We start from the raw sequence: 20,356 nt of genomic DNA, 5'->3' as shown, positions 1-20,356 counted from the left end.
AAAAGAGAAGGAAAATCATATGAGAACCAAAACATGGATAATAAACGATAAAAACCCTATAACCCGAGCGCTTTTGAAAGGTGGGCCTTTCTTCTTCAGGGGCAGAACATGACACAAAACATCTATTGTGTGCGCATGCGCTAAACTATCTATAGTGTGACTCGGGGCCTAACTCACAGAAGATTCCCTCTTTGTCCCTGAAGAAGAAAGGCCCACCTTTCAAAAGCGCTCGGGTTATAGGGTTTTTATCGTTTATTATCCATGTTTTGGTTCTCATATGATTTTCCTTCTCTTTTTCTCCTGATTTTATTAGTACAGCCTTTAGTTCCCACCCTTTTATGATCTAATAAACTACTAACATCACTTATAAGTCCAGATATATTTAACATTTATTTATTGAGTATATTTGGTACAGAAATATAACAACAGATCATTAAAATACTATAAGTACAGGCTATCGTTTAGCTCATTACCAAAAAAAAGCCCGACATGTAAAGGGTTATAAATAGATATTCTGTTTTCGGGAGTTTGTTGTAATCATGAACTTATTATATGCAATAGCTCTATTTAAAGATTTAATGTTGGAGAGTATAAAATATAATTAAATTTGTATGTTTATAGGAACTGCAATTAATTTTTTTATTAAATGTAAGTAGTTTTGTCTGTATTTATTTTTCAACTTTTAATAAAAGTTCTATTTTTTTTTTTGCGTAAGTATAAATAATTCATCTAAACTGAAATACAAAAAATTGTTAGAGGGATATTGTAAGTTTTCAGATTGTTGGTACAAGATCCTTTATTATTTCAATTTAGGTCTATCTTTAACTGTGTCTTTTAACAAACAATATTCCCGGTAATGTTTTTATTGTTCATGATCAATTATTTTAATATAGTGTCATCTCTAACTGCATCCAGCTACTGGTTCAAGATGTAGAAGCCACCTGTGAACCAGCTCTAACAGCAATGGTCAAGGTACAGTCCAATAGTTGGCTTTCTTTTGCGCTTACAACAAGTTTCTACCAGAAGAATATTGTAGCTTTGAAGTCCATGCTAGGTTATTAATAATTATACGTCATACTAGTGCCAAGTAAACTGTGCATCATTATTAAAAGTTATTTCTCAGATCTGTTAAAGGTCAGGTGGTCTTAAAGTTTCTGTTTTCTAGCTAACCAATTCTTCCAGTGCCAGGTTTATATTTTAAACACACGCAGGAACTTGTGTGGTTTCGTATGTTTCACTTATTACTTGTCATGTTAAAATGAAACTTTTCTGAGATAATTGACGGACGTATTTCATAGGTGATTATATGCTTAGAGTGTAAAAAGTATAAAGTAATCATTCGTGTATTTATATCCAACATTTGTAAATTAATATGCTATATTTATGATTTTTTAAAAAACATTACATGTTTCAATTCATGTTACTCGGCCCAGCATGGCCAGGTAGCTAGGGCGCTTGACTCGCAATCTGCGGGTTCGAATCCCCATCCCACCAAAGATGCTCGCCCTTTCAGTCGTGGAGGCATTATAATGTGACGGTCAATCCCACTATTCATTGGTAAAAGAGTAGTAGACAAATCTGTTAAACATGTCTACTTGACACACTGGATGTTCCACTACACCTAGACAAATCTGTTAAACATGTCTACTTGACACACTGGATGTTCCACTACACCTAGACAAATCTGTTAAACATGTCTACTTGACACACTGGATGTTCCACTACACCTAGACAAATCTGTTAAACATGTCTACTTGACACACTGGATGTTCTACTACACCTGTACAAATCTGTTAAACATGTCTACTTGACACACTGGATGTTCCACTACACCTAGACAAATCTGTTAAACATGTCTACTTGACACACTGGATGGACTTACTTTGCAAACTTGACACAGAACTGAGTGAAATACTTTCGAGATGCTGCAAGGTTGTCACGAAGCAAAGGTAAGGTTTGACGAAGATGACCAGTAATGGCGGTCACATAGCTACTCTGGTCACCTACTGTCTCCACTGCTGACCACTGGATCTGATATAATGTATACGTAAGAATGTCGTTTTAAGATTATAGAATCTGCCTTAACCTAGTACTGGATCGATCTACATAAATTTGTACTTGTTTTAGCCTCAACAGCATATGATAAAAATATAATTATATATATATATATATGTACAATTTTATACGGTATTACATAATAATGAAATGTTAGTATATTTTGGAACAAAAATGTTAAACATAACAGAATAATCCTACCATTTCTAGTATAAAACAATTGTTTATTGCCATGGGCACATACATACATACATATATATATATATATATATATATACAAGATACACTAGTTAACTTAGCTTTAAAATGTGCAATGTTAAGAAAAGTTTCAGAGTAACATGTTTTGGTTTGAATTTCCCGCAAAGCTACACGAGGCCTATCTGCGTTAGCCGTCCATAATTTAACAATGAAAGACTAGAGGGAAGGCAGCTAGTCATCACCACTCACCGCCAACTGCTGGAGGTGTAGTGGAACATCCAGTGTGTCAAGTAGACATGTTTAACAGAAGAACACCCAGTGTGTCAAGTAGACATGTTTAACAGATTTGTCCAGGTGTAGTGGAACATCCAGTGTGTCAAGTAGACATGTTTAACAGATTTGTCCAGGTGTAGTCGAACACCCAGTGTGTCAAGTAGGCATGTTTAACAGATTTGTCCAGGTGTAGTAGAACACCCAGTGTGTCAAGTAGACCTATTTAACAGATTTGTCCAGGTGTAGTAGAACACCCAGTGTGTCAAGTAGACTCTTCAATTTCAATTTTTATCAGATTTCACTTTATTTATTGAATTTTGTATTAAGTTTTTAAGCAACTTTTCATATATCCAGTTTATCACTCTTGTTGTTTTAAGCAGTAAGTGTTATGATGATTGAGATATCTATTTAACGAATGCGTGCCTCTAGACGATTCACTGAAATATTGTACAAAGTATGCTTCAGAATGTAGTGTTCTTTTATGATAGAAAGGCTTAAAGAAACTTATGTGTGTAAAAAGACCACAAGAATTAATAATGTGTCATTAAATGTTATTTTAGGAACACAGATTTCTTTGTCTTGTGAGAGTTCAGCAATCAGAGGAAACTGTAAAAAAAGTACTTACAGATTTTTTGTCTGTTTCAGCACGTTTATTCCAAAGTTCAATAACCATTTATTCAAGTGTAAGCCCATCAGTGCTGTAGGAGCTGAACAGGTATTTATCTTGAAAGCTTGTATGTATAATTGTTTAGGTAACTTGTGGTTATTACATTGTGTTTTGTGTGCGATGTCTATCATCCAGGTTACCCGTGTTTTGTGTGTGATGTCTATCATCCAGGTTACCCGTGTTTTATGTGCGATGTCTATTATCCAGGTTACCCGTGTTTTGTGTGCCACACTACACATTAGTTAGGAGAGAAAGAAAACATGATTACTAGACAAAATACAGGTACTAATGTGGATAACAGACACCGCACACAAAACACGGGTAACCTGGATAATAGACACCGCACACAAAACACGGGTAACCTGGATAATAGACACCTGGACTTCAGACTAGTAACCATGTTTTGTCTGCTAATTAACGTGTAGTGTGTCTGGACTTCAGACTAGTAACCATGTTTTTTTTCTATAAGCTTTTGTTGGATACCCATATGTTAAAGACAGTCTTGCTGGATCTTCCTACTTTAGGATCTCAAATGGTTAAAAAGGCACCAGCAAGGTGAGGACAACTTTTTCATTACTCTCATACGTAACAACTGATAATCGCATTGTTATTCATTCTTTTATATTACTCTTGCTATAGGTCCTATCAGTTTAAAGAAGACATGTTTACTTAATTCTTAACAACTTCCTAGTAAATATACTATTGCTTGAAGTGTTCTAAAAATAACAACAGCTTCATTTAGATTGTATAGAAATCTAAACCTTATTATTTAAGTACAAACAGCTTTTCTGTTGTCGTAATTGCTAAACCGTGAGACTATTTACTGCATGATAACTTATGGTATTTAATTGTTATGAAATTATAATTCCTAGTTGTTCGTAAAAGAACTTTTGTAGAGAAAGTGTAATCTAAAACAAAAAAGATATTTTATCCGTAGTTTAACTTTCACATTCTTTTAATGCGATGTGATGTGGTAATGTCGCATCCTTTCAGTGACATCTAATGTACTATTCCCATGTTCTTTCATTGCTAGGGACGTTATGTGTTGTTGTTTTTCTGATAGAAGGATTGTATTAATCAACTTTTGTATAAAATTTTGCTCTCTCTCTCTTTCTAACAAAAAATCTATAACTAATATTTTATTGAACTGTAAGTTATAGGTTTACATAATGGCACAGTAGATAAGGTAGTTAAGATTTCTGTATACGTTGTGCGAGACTAGAAAATCTTGTGTTTAAGAAGAATACAAGGTTAATTCTTATCTTTGCCTTATTCTTAGATAACAGGAAAACATTTTTTTTTCAAGATTCATCAACTTATGTTACAGGTTTGATTAGAATAAACTAGTATGTGGAGGTAAACCATGATTAAAAACTCAACAAGGTTTTTGAATCTTTTTTCTCTTTTATAGCTACACAAAAATTGTTGTCAAGGGAATGACTAAAGCAGAAATGATACTAAAGGTACGTTTAACAGACTAACTTCTTTGTTAGACTCTTTGTTCTTCCTCTATAAGAGTTCATAGATTTTTAAGTAATTGTAGAATATAAAATAATAGGGGGGGACACAGCTACGCGAGTGTTACAGGTTTGTTGTGTTTATTCTGGTGTTAGTGAATGACACAAGTCTAAGAAGGTGGTTACATTTTTTCCTGTAGAAATGTAGCATCAGTGTTTTGTTTGTTTGTTTAAGCGAAACATCATCATCATCATCGTTTTTTTTTGCTTTAGGTTGTCATGTCACCTCACGAACCTAACGAAAGCTTTGTCGAGAACTACATCAAACTATTACCGGAATCGGATCTTTCAGAGTTCCAGAAGGTTCTGGATATGAAGGTAAGTTTACCGAGGTTCAAAAAAAGGACCATCGTTTCTGACCACTACTGTATTTATTGTATCGCAGCAGGCCTGAGGGAAATACTATTACTGTACGCTCGTCTAATTCTTGAAAATCCATCAGGGACTAGATAAATAGTGTTTAAAAATATAATAGGCCTAATACTGATGTATTATGGCAGGTATAATTATAATCATGTTAAAACTTCAAGATTAGTTATTTAATATTAACATGTATGGTTGAGACTTTGTGAGGCTGACAGAGTTTATTTTTTTACACCTTCAAGCTGGATTATTCAGACTGTTAATAATAAGCAAGTCCAGCTTAGCTTGTTGTGCAGAGACTTGAGGCAAAAGTTAGGTCTGAAATGTTATTTTGTTACGAGTACCACGAACAAGAGAAACTGCAGTGTTATTATTTCTAAAGAAAGGCCATTTCGAGACTTCTAATATCCGATATGTTTGTAAGAAATATTTCCAGCTGATTGAACTTTCAACAGCAAATTCTATAATATACATTTCTTCCTGCAGGGTCTGCGTCGAAGCGAGTTAAATGCGTTGATGGATATTTTTCGTTCCGGCCTTCCAAATTCTACAGTGACCCACATAACCAGTAGCTCAAATACTGCGGGAGCCAGTCCAGAGAGGGGGTCAAGTGGAATCAGAAGGCTAGAGAAATTAATAAAGAAAAAATTCTAATAACTTATTCCCTGGATAACGTTTTCTCATTCGATGTATATACAAAGCTATTATTTGTGGCACGATTCTGAAATGAATGTTTCTTCTCTTGATGCACGAGATGTGAACACGTGCAAAATAAATTTGCAGAGAAATCTCACTCTTTGTCCGAGGCCTAGTTTGGAAAGTGGGCTGTTCAGCCCATGTTTTGCATTAGGTTTATTTTAAGGTTCCGTGCGTGTGTGCACTGTGTCAGCCCAGGAAACAGTCGTATAATTACAGAGAAATTTGTTTTACTGTAACAAGGTTCAGCAATATACAAGATTCCAAAGAGCACAGTTGATGCTAGCTGTTCAAACCTTGTCATAAAAATGTTAATAGCATGAACGGCAGCATTCTGAAGAAGTTCTTTAAAACGTTCAAATATTAAAAACAATATAGGCATGGTTAGAAAACGATTAGTGTAGGTACTCTATACATCAGTATTAAAATAATGAAACATCAAACATTTCTTGCTAACGAGAAATGACTTAAAACTTATATACAGTATTTGTCTTCGGTGAAGAGTGTGTAGACATTTTGATCTCAAACTACATACAAAATTTAAAACCGATTTAAATTTATTTAGTTATGACAGCTTTTCCTAAACTTTTATCATCTACACCCTCCCCCTCTTTTTTTTCTTTCTTAAATGACGAGATATAATACATAGATACACATTTAAATGTGTTATAGTAATTACTTATTTTTCATTAATAACACATATATTAAAACGCTTAATTTTGTATTATTTACTTCCCTAATTGCTCGCGGGGACCCAAGAAATATACCCCCCCCCCCATACTTTGGGAAAACGCTGAATTGTAGAGTAACTTCAGTTATGATAATAATGCCGAGACTGACCGTCACGTGGGATCTAACAATACGTTTTAACTAAGGCACATTATTGATCAGGTGTGTGGTAATAACTGAAACACACTTTCTCAATTATTACTTCGTTATAATACGGAAATAAACTATATTTCATCACGATTTTTGTACGGTTTGTTTTGAAGTTAAGCACAAAGCTACACATCTGTCCATCACGGGTATCGAAACCCGGTTTCTAGCGTTGTAAGTCCGCAGACATACCGCTGTGCCACTGGGAGGCCCCGTAATATAAGTCGCATCAAGCCTAACCCTACAACTAATGGGACTGATGTGATTTAAAGCTGCAATTTAATAATGAATTTAAGTCCTCTGTTAGAACTGTTCGGCAGATTATATACACAAGTCTGAAATAATGTTTTGTAGAAACAAGGAAGAAATATATTCAAAGACCAAACTTTCAAAATTAATTTGGGCATTAAAAGTTGTAACTATTATACAAAATTGGAAGGTAGATTAAAGGTGGTAAAAAAAACAAACAAGGTTTTTACTGGCCTACAAGAGTATCTAAAAATTAAAAGTTTTGTTTCGTCCAACATAAAAAAAAATTAATATATTGAAAATTTTCTTTCTCTTGTTGTGGTATGGACCTCTGACTAATTAAAAGCTTTTATATTTTATTTATTTTTTGGTCTCCATTTAAGGCGAACAATTAATTCAAAAGTAATATCTCCTAATTAATTTTTTTTGTCCATTTACTCGTCTACTCATCACCCCTACCGTCCAAAGTACTGCCTCCCAAACATAAAAAAAAATCTCTTAAAGGTACAGTATAACATTCCAAATCTCTACAAATAATAGGAAAAAGGATATATATATATATATATATATATTTTCATATAAAGTGTTAAGGTAAGCACGTTAAGAAATAACATACTTTACATGTATATATAAGACATATATATCAGATCAAATGTTAAAATCAAACGCACGTAAAAGTGCCTTTTGTAATTTGTGACAAAAATCCGTCAAGTTCTTTTGTCTATTCGAAGTTTCATATATTCGGAGAAACAGTCTCTCAAATTGACACGTAAATAGAAAATACATATGTATATTTCTTTAGCCAATTTTAAATAATACTTTTCAATAAACCTCGTATAGTAAACTACGTAGTCTTGTAAACGAAAAAAACAACAGATGGCGCTAACGTAGAGCGGGACAATTTTACGTAAAGAATAATAAAAAAAAAACTGTAAAATGTGATTTGGGAGTTTTAAAAATGTCAAAATATATTTAGAGATCTGTCCATAATACTGGATTTTCCACGTGAAACAACAAGTATAAAATGCTGGCACAGTTTAACAACACGCACTTCAAATAATAAACATGAAATATCGTCAATTTTTCTTGGTACACAATAGATCTGTAACACCATCGGGGTCAACACCACAAACAATTAAATAACCAGTATATATATATGTTCATCGTGGCTACGTTCTTCTCCAATCTATCTCTAGTAAAAACTAAATAAAAGTTGTTTAAATCTAGGGGAAAAACAACAACTTATAAAACTTAAAGCCGTAGCGTGTAAGCGTGCAACTCCAAAAGTTGAGTATAACACTTGCGATTGAAGTAGTTATTTCGAACGACGAGCTGTACAGTTATTTTTAACTGTTGTTGTTTTAAACACACGTATGAATAACTAGAACATAAAACCATAGTTGTTGAACTTTAGACCTGGTCTCGAAATCGTCGGTAGAAACTCTGGACGTACGTGAATACACATTTCCAGTCCGGTTTCTTCATCAGGACCATGTCGTCCACATCCAGCAGCGGCGCGATGTCGGCTTTTTCTCTATGAACAAATTACCGGCAACAAGGACGTTATAAACGTGTTTAAACTACAACTGTGTATTTAAATAGAACCAAAGAGTAGCGATAAAAATATATTCAACTCGTGCAAAATCTAGCAAGTTCTATACATAAAATACTAGCAATGATAGGGTGGAATGTAATGCTTTAAGTGGGAGCATGGGCCGGCCATTTCCACTATTTTGAGCCGTAACACATGATCCGTTCGTTATACAACTTCAGGTATGTTATCATCTTCACACATTGGGCCCTTATTATCGGGGTAAAATTGAAATAACTGACAAACTCGAACCCTTCAAGCGATTTCTTATTAAATCATTAAGGACCAGAACATTTTTGTCTTTAGCTTTAGAGACGTCGTATAAACATGAAAACCCTATCTGATAGCGTATTTCCATAGCAATCCTCTTAAGGCTGGGAACTTAGCACAAAACAGTGACGCTAGTTTAATTATTCAAATATCAACAAAATCTAAGTGTTGAAATTATAAATAAATCTCGATATGACTACATTTCAATGTTAACATAATCTGAAACGTTTAAAACAGTTCATTCATAAGTTTTTAATTTATAATAATATAAATTTGCGTCCTAAAATTTGGGCGTTGTTGGGTTGAATATTTGGGGGTTCCAGTAAAGTTCCGAAACGATACATATAAGAGATACCCTACTACTCGAACTCTAGCGAGATAAAGGGTTCTGGGATACAGTTTTTATTTTTCTCACCTTTGAAAACAACCAAGTTTCTTATAGATTCTACCATCTACTAGTTTAACGACTATTTTACGAATCATATAATTCTTAAGCTACATTACTCAGCGTAAAGAAAAAAAAAACAAATACAAATTATGTGGTTTATTTAAAAAAACAACATTATTTAACTTTTTTGCTATATTCTAGAAGAATTTTGTTATAGAAAAAATGGTTGCGTGTGTGAAATGCATTAAAAAAACATTTTAGCTAAATAAGGGTTAGGTAAAAAAATGACATGGCAACACATAACTAAACACTGTGTTCATCATTTCAGAGTTAGTTACAATTAACTATAAAACAATTGCTTATAAGAAGGATAAAATTCGGGTATGAATGTGCTACAAATACAACACGACGTATTTAAAGAACAAATTACAAGTTTGAGTTAAGCCTACATTGTTTGATAATGCCGTGTAGAGTGTAGTGATTTGGTAGTTTTCCACACGAACGTCGTTCTTATTATAACAATAAAATAATTCACAGTTACCAAAAAAAATATTAAACTTTTCAAAATGTAAATAATAAACTCTTACTCTGCCATTCTGAACCCCAAATCAAAATTATAACGTCGATTTTTTGGACTGAGAGAGTCAAAGTCAAATGCTTCCGGGTAAAAATGGTGGATAAGGGCACAGAACGCTAATCCGTCGCTCCAGCTGGTGGAGAAGTTTTGGATGTCAATGTTCTACATGGAAAGGGTAAATAAAAAATAACATAAGGTCAGGTTAATATTATTAAATTGTTCGTCATATCAAAAACTGATAAATTTGGAACAAATTTTAAAAACTACGATCGTGCGCTAACACAATATTAGGCCTATTGGTTTTACTGTTTCGACAACTGAAAATTATAATGTTGTCAAATATTTTAAATGAATAATAATAGTTATTTTCCAGAAATGTAGTGATAACGTTAGATTTGAATACTACAACGATATTTTAAACACCATTTAAAAAATATATATATTATAAGACTAAGATATTATCTGAATACACTGCAAACGTAGACAAAAAAAAATAGTTTTTCTTTATAATTAAAAACTTGTTTGATACTTTACAATTAGGTCTTATTTAAAAACTTCCATCGTCAGTAGGTTGTAGCTAATGATTTTTGTTTGGAAGCTTAAAAACTACTAAGGCCAAATGGCAGGGATCTTGTTAGTTTTTACGATGAATTTGATAAAAGCATTGATCACGATGTAACGTTTTTAATTATTAGAACATCCGCTTGGTGACTCATTCTGAAGGTTCTGCTATAATTTTTAACCACTGTCTTTAGAACGATACTCCGAAAATATGTGACTATGCTGTTTGGTTTCTTACCAACCACATCGTACCTAAAACTTAATGGTGTGGTCTTATTTTCGGAGTTAAATATTACATTTTTGGAGTTAATTTTAGTTTAACGCTCCAACTTTTAAAATAAATGTCGCGTTCTATTTTATCTCTTACTTGATGTTGACCTTAGACGAACCTTATATCAAAGACGACGCCCTCTATCGGCACACTTTTCATTCAATTTATTTCGTGCAACTTGAAAGTTATGCTGTAAGATCTTTAGAATCACTAAGTGTTCTATTGACAAAACATGCAACAATGTCGCAAGCAACTGCATCCGGTGACGTCAGCAACAATCAGTGTTATACCGACCTATGCTACGAACGTACAACAATCAATACACAAGTTAACAATAAAAGGTTACGCATGCCAATAAAATCTCTTACTGACATAAGCCATGAAGCCCAGATTATTATTCACCGAACTTCACCAGGTGTCGTATGACAAGTTTAATCACAAAAGATGGTAGAGCAAAGCTTTAAAAAAAAAAATCGTAAAATACAAAGAAATACTGTATGGGAAACCTAATCGCATAGTGAACGCCACACTGACCACACGTCCATGTAGTTAGTTGAATGTAACAGAAAACATGCAAAACGAAAAACAGGATAAAACAGCCGGTGGGAACATATGATGCTTATACTTCAGCGTGTTAGAATAAAGAACCTGGTTCTAATGTTGTTAAACACCTAGGCTTCGAGGGGTGGACGTTTCTTCGTCAGAAGCTCGTGAAAACACTTAAGCTAATAGCTACGAGATTTTCTGAGTCCTTTTTTTAACTCACCATATAGAAACATAAATTAATTCTGGTTTGGGAATTTATTAGCCGACGTTATACAGCGAACCAACAACACAATTTAGTGTGCGAAACGTCCAAGAAATTAATATTATAGCAACGAAGAGGGGCTTAACTGTTGTCGTGCACAAGCTAGCGGTAAAAACGTTCACATTTAATTGTTAAAGTAGAAATTAAGGGTGTTAACGTAAGAGGAGACGTACGTATCATAGATAAACTGTTCGTGATTTCACGTTAACAATGATATTTTTTTTTTTTTACATTCAGTGACAATAATTTGATCAAGAAAGGTCATGCATGTTCAACGAAAATGTGCCGAATAGCTAGGTGAAGAGAAAATGACATGCGTAGGGGGTTGAAGGAATCAAACCTTGTACTCCTTCGTCTTGCTACGACACCAGTGCAGTAACATTTCCTTGATGTCGCTGGCGCTGCGGTTTACTCGACGAGTCTGGAAGTTACTGGGTGAGGAATAGAAAGAGAGACAGAAAGCTTGTCAGTTAGTCAAGTCGTAACATTACAATAAACATTAATTAATATACTGGTGTTTAATTTAAAATCTAGAAATTCAAGTACAGTCCGAGGCTGAACAACAACAAATGTACCCAGGGATGTGGTATCCTCTTTGTAAAGTGAACGTGGTTTGATAACGCAACGACGTTGTTTCGTTCCTTCTTTCAATGATGTTACTTTTTTTATTACTACTTTACTACCAAATAAATTAGGTATAGAACTTTTACTAATACACGTTAGATCCTTACCAATAGCTATTTTCCATTCAAGTTAAGCCTTTAATTTTGATATTTCACAGCACCCTTAAAAGCGTGAAACAACTTTAAAAAATACTGTACTCAGCACGTCTTTAAATATTATGGGTAACCAGTTAATCTTACAAACATATTTACTAGCATGAGATAACTTACAAAGATGTTTCCTTACTCTATGGCCATATTCTTATAAATTACAAGCAAAAGTACCCGTCCCCAGTGAGAGGAAAAACTTTAGTTGATTTATCAATTTAAATTATTTCATGAACTTTAAAAAGTCAATTGTGTTGCATTCTTGGTTTTACTCAGAGCTAAAGCTCTGAGCTACTTATACCCCCCACCACTAAAAGTAATTGTTGAGTACATCAGTCTTGCTAAGAGCCGTTCAACAATAACATCCGATAAATCCACATTTATATTCTTTAAGTTACGTCACATTTTGAAATGTGAATGATAATACGATTAATTCCTAACAATTTAGTGTAGAATATCCTGCTTGCGAAATAAAACTTGGCACCAACACTATTCATGCCTGTTCTCCCGTCATTTCAAAAGTGAATGTTGAGCTTTGCCTGCGTGCGCAGCTTTTCAAAGGCAGCGCGGGACGCCGTAAACAGGAGAGAGACAAACGTACGGACAGACACCACGGTTCGCAATATATCTAAGCACACAGACAAATTACGTACACAAGACAACGTACCATTGGTAATCTAGTGACGTATGTCTGAAAGAAAAATAGAATTTTCTGCGAGGTGAATATTTTATTTTATTGTATTAATTATAAAGCAACAAAGTATTACAACCTCGACAGGCTTGAAGAAGCTTGTATACGTTTTTAGTTGTTGCTGACTGTCAACCATGCACGAAATTAAACTGAAACTTAAAAGTTTGAAATACATCACGTGTTTCCTGAAAATAAAATAATACGTAGTTCAGCTCTACGACGTTAGGGATTAAATACTGACGTGTACCTGAAAAAAGAAAATAAACTGTGAAACACTAGAACAAGTCTACACGTAATAAATAACACTTAGATATCACGTAAAACAGCTCAAAACGTTTGACGTTTCGCAAATGTTGACATTTTTACATCGGGAAACATCCTTTTTATAGCTGGTTGTTTTATATGGATTTCCAAGATGGCGACATTTCCCATAACCACCTGTAACAAGAAGTACATACGTCAAATCTAAAACAAAGGTGCTAACCTTGTACTCCCGTGTGCATCGTTGACAAAACTCCAAGATGGTCTGCTTGATCTGGCTGGCGTTCTGGCGGATCACCGGAAGTGGCAAGACAAAGGGGCTAAAGCATGCAGGTGGGAGCATGCGCAAACGTTAGTTTTTGTTTAATTATCGTACGACAGTACACACACATTATGGAAATAAATTACAGATGTCTTGCTGTTTTGTTATATACAATATATATAGATATGATATTCACTCATAATTATAATAAGTAAACAAGAGGGTAAAACCAATGGTTGGTTAATTACATTTAAAATTTGAAGTGAACAAACGAGAGTTAGGGTTAGAACCATTTTCTGGGGGAAAGAAAAAAAAACACACCAATCTAGATAAGATCAAGTAACAGGTTAGATTAGACACAATGTACACCCGGTACAACGTTGTTTTTTTTGTTTTTTTAGCAAGGTTATGTTACAATAGTTAGAATCAATTTACATACTGACTGACTGGCTACTTTTTTAGAATCCCACATGTCCACGTTTGTGGAACACTCCATTCATGTGAATAGAAAACAAAACCAAAACCCGTTGATCGTGTGATATTTCAGGTGACTGCTTGAGTAACAGGAATGCTGATATATATTCACGTCATGACGAGAGTATCGTTAGTTTTCTAATAGAAACGTCATTAGCAAAACCTGTTTCATCGACATCGGTCAACAGTAACGGCTGAAATGGAATACGTCTATCACTTGGTAAAATAATCGATGTTGACAACGGGAGATATGATGACTGGTCAAGTTTCTTAAGCTCAACGCGATATTCATTTCACTTTCACCCTCTCATGCTACAGACATTGCTAATCGATCTGAGATGCAAGCAGTAATTTTGGTGCTAAAACTGTGAATGATTGACGTAATCTGATGATTCGCATCTCACACACATTTCTCTATTGACGGATGTCACATGACAAGTGTAAGATGTTGGAGATGGTATAATGGTGTGGGGAAAGTTGTTGTTCCATTAGAAAGGCGAATAACAACCTGAGTGTACCTCAATTTTACCGATAGTCATGTCCACTCCAATACTGTATTTCCACTTTAATGTACAAAGATTCAGTAATAATAATACAACAGTCAGTCATACTCATCTTAAATTTATTTACAGTAACTTCAGACACCTTCCTTGGTTAGATAAATAACGGTTCTCAATCCAATTTACCATCTTGTAAAGGATATGTCACGCCGGGTCAAGACTGTGATTCTAACCATACCTACTCCTGGATGGACGCCTCTTACCACCTTGTAAAGGATATGTCACGCCGGGTCAAGACTGTGATTCTAATAAAGTTTCTAGTCAGCGTATTAATACTAGTTAGTTAGGCTTAGTTAAGGTTCGAGGCGCTCTCTTGTTGCAGAAAAGTTATTGTTTTTGTTAAAACTACTACAAAAAACACATTCAAGGGCGCCCGCAAAAAAAACAAAAATATATATTAGGGGAGTGGGGAATCAAGTAACTCAAGTTTGAAAAAAAATTATGAAATCGAAATACAAATACCTTATGATTTTCCAATAACATAGAAGAATAATTTTACAGATCTAGTAATTTATTCTTTCTGAAAATCCAGGGGGTCAAGTGACCCCCCCTTCCCCCTTCCTGCGGGCGCCCATGAACACATTCGATCACTCTAGGCTTTATATTAAAGATAGTTTTCCATTAACACACATACCAAACATATAATATTTCAAATTTTTTATACAATTACTTACCAAAGTTTATCAACAATAAACAAACTTAAATTTACAAATTTTTGAGGCACGTGAAACTAGTGGCTAGTTATTAGTAGTATACTTGCGAAACTAGGTCCAATAATTTCAAATGACAAGGAGGTGGAGCTTACCCTTGACTTGAAGCCGAACCTAGGGGTCTTGGGGTGGGTCAAAAAGTTACCCGGGTCAAGATTCAGCCCCGCTTGTTTGTCATTTAATTTCAACCTATCCGTGAAAAATATGCTACAGTTATTAAAACTAGGGTGTATAAAAAGGCCCCCTTACTTGGGAGTTTTGTTCCCTTGCTGCTTCGTGACAGCTGCATCCATTTGCTGAAACTTTGCTCGTGCCGAGACTTTATTCTGATTGGCTGAAAGTCAAAGAGAAAGCCACACTGAAAATCATATTTTGATTTATCAAATTAAAATATATGTAAATATTACCTCAAAATTCACCCTCGCACTTACACCTCACTCTGACACAAGGCATCAAAATGGATTTCTTGAAATACATTTACTTACGTTTACTTGTTTTTAGCATAAAGCTACATAATAAACCATCTGTTCTCTGTCCGCCACGAGGATCGAAGCTCAAAGATTAGTATTACAAGTTCTTAAGCTTACAGCTGAACCACTGGTGGATATTTTGACTCGCGACTCACAACCTATCGTCAGTTTTATCCGTGTACGTCCGTTCTGTTACATCTACTACTTTAATTGTCTCCACTCACGAGCTGTCAATCACGTCGTATCGGAAATATGGGATTAAAGCCGAAAGTCATTCCAAAAAATTAAAGTGTTAAGCCTCTCCCCTCCGAAGTTCGCGACATAACCAATCCCAGGTTAGTGACAAACCTAGAATATGTAACACTGGAAAATTTTCGAATTTATTAAACTTATACTAGAACAACAGCTATGGATTAGGGATTCCGTTCTGTGAAGACTAGTAAGTTTTTTTTTTTTACTAAAGATTTATCCAACACTCTTTGTTATATTTCTTTGACCAATATTATCCATTTTCTAGCTCAAACTCAACTGTTTTTAGTTCGCTCTTTCCTCTTTTAAAGAGTAGAAAACGAATGTACGTCACTATGGTTTCTATTTCTTACAACTCTGAAATGTAAAGGTGTTTTAAGTGCAATAAAGTCGATGTAAGGGTGACTATTATGGGATATCCATTGAAATAAAGCCATCACGATGTTAAAGAAGACCGACCGTCCATTGTTCACTTTACTAAAACAGTTTTGTTAAGTACATTTTGTCTGTTACTGTTCTAATTTAAATACTTCTGGTCACGTTTACACCGACAATAAAAATCCTCCATCAAGATAGGTCAATTTTTGAAACTCAGTTTGAAAGTTATATAAAAACTAGCTTCGGTTCTGACAGTCAGTTTGGAAGTTATATAGAAACCAGTTCCGGTTTCTTACTGATTCTAGAAGCTTTAGAATCCAAGTCTAAATCCCAGTGAAAAATTATACCACCGGATATGGTGATGATTTTTTTTAGATGATGGTCTAGTTACGTTGTAAATTCAGGGTTAAGAAGAAAAAGGAGAGCTACATTAAGGTCAATGGAAACTAGGACAAAGGTTAGGATGATGATAAATATCTGAAAATTGTTAATGATGAAAGAGACTATAATATCATTAATAATATGGTTTCGTAAACCCTAGATATCTTCAATTCGAGGTCACCTGAGTAAACGATCTTTAACGGTATGCTAAAAATATTGGATTTTATTATTTAATTCTGCCCATAGGCCTTATTCGCGATCTCAATGTCGCTAGCTCAAAACGAGGCTAGGCCTGCTGCAGTGCTACCGTAAACATGGCGACCGGAATGAATGAATCCACTAAGCCTGACTTTGGCACACAAACTTAATCGCCAAACAAAAGGCCGTTTTGAGGTGCTGCAGACCATTAGCTACCTCTGTGCACACAATACCATTTCTTATATAAAGCCAGTTGCCAATAAACAGCTGAAACTATAAGTTCGTCTTGATTGATTCAAAATCTAAATAGGCTTTAAAAATAATGCTAAATTAATGAATATTATCCAAATTTCAAATAAATTTAGGGATGAAGGCGACAGCTATATTTAAAAGAGTGAGATATAAATCATTGTTACGGTTTGTACGCCCCTTTTAAAACCGGCATAAAACTATTACAGTTATGTTTTTAATAACACATTAGTACTAGGCCTATTACATTTTAAAACACTCCTCGAATTCTCGAAAATCCCTATGGGACTATATACATCTAAAGAATGTAGTTTTTTTAAAAAATGTAACAAGCCTAATACTAATGTCTTATGACAAGTATATATAAATGATACTTCAATTTAAACACTTGCCTCCATTTTTTTTAGAGGCTTCAAAATTTACGTCCCGAATTGTTCCTGCTGGCCCCGATTTCGCTGCTACGTCGTAAGACGATAAAATTCTTCTCTTTCTCTCTTCTGCTTCTTTCTGACGCTCACGAATCGACTCTTCCACCAGATCGCGCTGCAGTCCCCCTCCAATAGGACGGTTGTCATTATTTAAACCGGGTTTGCCTAGGGAAAAAAAAAACAACGAAAATCGTTACTTAAGTTCTATTTCTGCAGTTCGCTTTACACTGAATGTGAGATGAGCTTCGAATATTTTCTAAACTTAGTTTTCAGTCATGTCTTGTAAAAATACTGTTTTAAATGGTTATTTTTGGTTTAACGGAGAAAGAGGGTATAATGAGATCGTTATTCAACAGTGAATTGTAAAAGTTTCCATGAAGTCGTTAAAATAAAGAACAACAATGAAGCGTTTGATAAAACGAAAAGGTTTGGTTTCTTTTGAATTTCGCGCGAAGCTACACGAGCGATAACCAGCACGAGCGAGCTGCACGTGAGGATCCCTCTAGGTTGTTAGAAGAAGTTGTTTGTCATGGTATTTTCTAAATCATTTTTAATTACTTCCTTTTAACTTAAAGAAAAACGTTTCGTTTTTTTATAAATGCGTGGCCTAGTAGTTAACGTGCCACTTTGGGGTGGATGTGTTATAAGTGTGACGGTCAAATCCCACTATTTAATTAAAGTAACCCAAGAGTTGGCGGTGGGCGATGTTGACTAGCTGCTTTCCCTCTAATCTATCGGTTCCAACACGGGGGGACGGCTAGGGCAGATAGCTCTTGTGTAGCTATGCGCGAATATCCGAGACAGAGGAACAAACTCGTATGTGTTAGTATGTAAAACATAATTATTTCTCTAAATCCAATGTTCACCCAAGTGTGCGCAAAAACGTGTTTTTTTTTTATAACTAGTAATAATTTTCGGGCTGAGATGAAAAATGTCAGCTATACAGCACAGATATCCCATTGTGTAGCTTTGCGCTTAACAACAACAAAAAAAAACAACAACTTAGATTGATAGTAGTTTAACTTCAAGATGAATATCTATAAGAAAGCTCGAAACCTTTCCAATCTGAGAGTCGCGGGTTCGAATCCCCGTCCCACCAAACATGCTCGCCCTTTCAGCCGTGGGGATGTTATTATGTGACGGTCAATCCCACTATTCGTTGGTAAAAAGAATAGCCCAAGAGTTGGCGGTGGGTGGTGATAACTAGCTGCCTTCCCTCTAGTCTTTCTTTCACTGCTAAATTAGGGACGGCGAGCGCACATAGCCATTAAGTAAATAATTCAATTGAAAGATTAAGTTTGACTTATCAAACAACGTGTTTTTAATGCAACTATTTTACAGTCAAGAGATCTCGTAACCGTTTTGATTTTACAGAGCGTAAAAAACGTTAAGATTTGGGAAGGGAATTTCCCAAAAGCACAGTTTGGGGCCAAAACAAATAATTAGTCCTATTCTAAGCCCTAATATGTTAATAACCCAAATAACTATTATCAAAATTTACTATGGTCATGCACGACATGTTTGTGAGTTATAAATGGCTAACATACGACTTTCGACAGGAATTTTATTATTGGTTGATCACAATAATCTGGGAACCAGAGCTTTTCAAATAATAATATATACAAAATCGTTAGTAATAATAATAATAATAAAAAAAAAACATGCCAAAAAATCACCAGAAACGTGTATTAGTCTTTTATAAGAAAGTTACTTTTCAGCGCTGGGTAAGTTGCCGAATAAGTAAGTAACCATGCTCACTTCTTAAATAAATGACTTTCTTTCTACTAGCCGATACCTCACATTTCTTGAAGCTATTGATACTTATTGATTCTTTCCAAGTGTTATAGCTAACCCTTTCGGGAGGTGTTAATGTTTCTAGATTTTCTCCGCGAGTTTCAAATCACATCCCATGTGAAAATTGATACCTAAGTTGTTGTTTTATAAATTATAAGTAAAGAAAAAAACAACCCTTTCCTGAAGATGGAGATATTCACAGGATTTCTGCACGTGTTTCAACTCACCATCTTTGTAGATGTTGATGTCCATTTGCTTAGGACCTCCGGCCGGAGCTGACTTGGCCATGCTGTCAAACATAGCTAAAGTTCGCTGTTTCTGTTCTGCCGCTTCGCGTTGGCGTTGCTTAATGGCATCCTCACGTTCCTGTTCTCGCTTTTTCATCATTTCATCTCGTTTTGCTACATCAACAAAGGAAACAAAAGGAGCTAAAGAAACTAGCCATCGCATGAGAACTTTGATACAAGCTTCTCACACGAAGTTTTGTTTTACTTTGTATCAGAAATTAGTATCTATAATACCCCAGAGAGGTTATACAAGTAAAAACTGATTATAAGAAGCGTGCAGTAAATTTATCATCTCCTTCGGCTGTTTTCTCTTAGTAAAAGTATCAATCCAGTTTAGTTACAAAGACAAGGATCTGTTGTTATGGTTTGGATAATCTAGAATTTTAGAAGACTCCAAACAGTGAGGTTGAACACTAAAAACACAGACTGGAAAAAATGCCAACAATAAGAGTCGAAAATTGAAACGGGTTAGAAGACTGTAAACAGTGGAAACTGCCAACAGTAAAGTTATAAGGTTGTCAAGGGTGAGATAAAGGGAAACGGTAAGGTTAGAAAACGACTAACAATGAGGTTGGAATAAAGGAAACAGTAGGGTTAGACGATGGAAACAGTAGGGTTAGACGATGGAAACAGTAGGGTTAGACGATGGAAACAGTAGGGTTAGACAATGGAAACAGTAGGGTTAGACGATGGAAACAGTAGGGTTAGACGATGGAAACAGTAGGGTTAGACGATGGAAACAGTAGGGTTAGACGATGGAAACAGTAGGGTTAGACGATGGAAACAGTAGGGTTAGACAATGGAAACAGTAGGGTTAGACAATGGAAACAGTAG

General features: G+C 34.9%; 2 protein-coding genes across 3 annotated transcripts in view; one reads left to right on the top strand and one right to left on the bottom strand.

Annotated features, from left to right (window-relative positions):
• LOC106471481 (vacuolar protein sorting-associated protein 53 homolog) overlaps positions 1 to 5,866 on the top strand; it is a 36,079-nt gene extending 30,213 nt beyond the window's left edge. Inside the window, exons 17-22 of the mRNA XM_022400090.1 lie at positions 894 to 1,054; positions 3,087 to 3,241; positions 3,663 to 3,748; positions 4,605 to 4,656; positions 4,924 to 5,028; positions 5,560 to 5,866. Coding sequence (XP_022255798.1) covers positions 894 to 1,054; positions 3,087 to 3,241; positions 3,663 to 3,748; positions 4,605 to 4,656; positions 4,924 to 5,028; positions 5,560 to 5,727 — 727 coding nt within the window. The 3' untranslated portion in view covers positions 5,728 to 5,866. The remainder of the gene's footprint in view (positions 1 to 893; positions 1,055 to 3,086; positions 3,242 to 3,662; positions 3,749 to 4,604; positions 4,657 to 4,923; positions 5,029 to 5,559) is intronic.
• Positions 5,867 to 6,380: 514 nt separating this feature from the next.
• LOC106471483 (smoothelin-like) overlaps positions 6,381 to 20,356 on the bottom strand; it is a 29,971-nt gene continuing 15,995 nt past the window's right edge. The window contains exons 4-9 of one of the 2 annotated variants that reach the window (XM_022400089.1): positions 19,463 to 19,636; positions 17,406 to 17,606; positions 15,338 to 15,422; positions 13,306 to 13,402; positions 9,731 to 9,882; positions 6,381 to 8,428 (exon numbers count right to left, since the gene is read on the bottom strand). In XM_022400089.1, the coding sequence (XP_022255797.1) occupies positions 8,305 to 8,428; positions 9,731 to 9,882; positions 13,306 to 13,402; positions 15,338 to 15,422; positions 17,406 to 17,606; positions 19,463 to 19,636 (833 nt within the window). In that variant the 3' untranslated portion in view covers positions 6,381 to 8,304. Of the gene's footprint in view, positions 8,429 to 9,730; positions 9,883 to 11,700; positions 11,792 to 13,305; positions 13,403 to 15,337; positions 15,423 to 17,405; positions 17,607 to 19,462; positions 19,637 to 20,356 lie in introns of both variants that reach the window. The other variant, XM_013932084.2, reaches the window with a different exon arrangement.

Source organism: Limulus polyphemus, unplaced genomic scaffold, assembly GCF_000517525.1.
Source record: "Limulus polyphemus unplaced genomic scaffold, Limulus_polyphemus-2.1.2 Scaffold4648, whole genome shotgun sequence".
NCBI classification, from domain to species: domain Eukaryota; kingdom Metazoa; phylum Arthropoda; class Merostomata; order Xiphosura; family Limulidae; genus Limulus; species Limulus polyphemus.
Note: the sequence above shows the minus strand (reverse complement) of the source record. Positions and strands in the feature narration are given on the sequence as shown.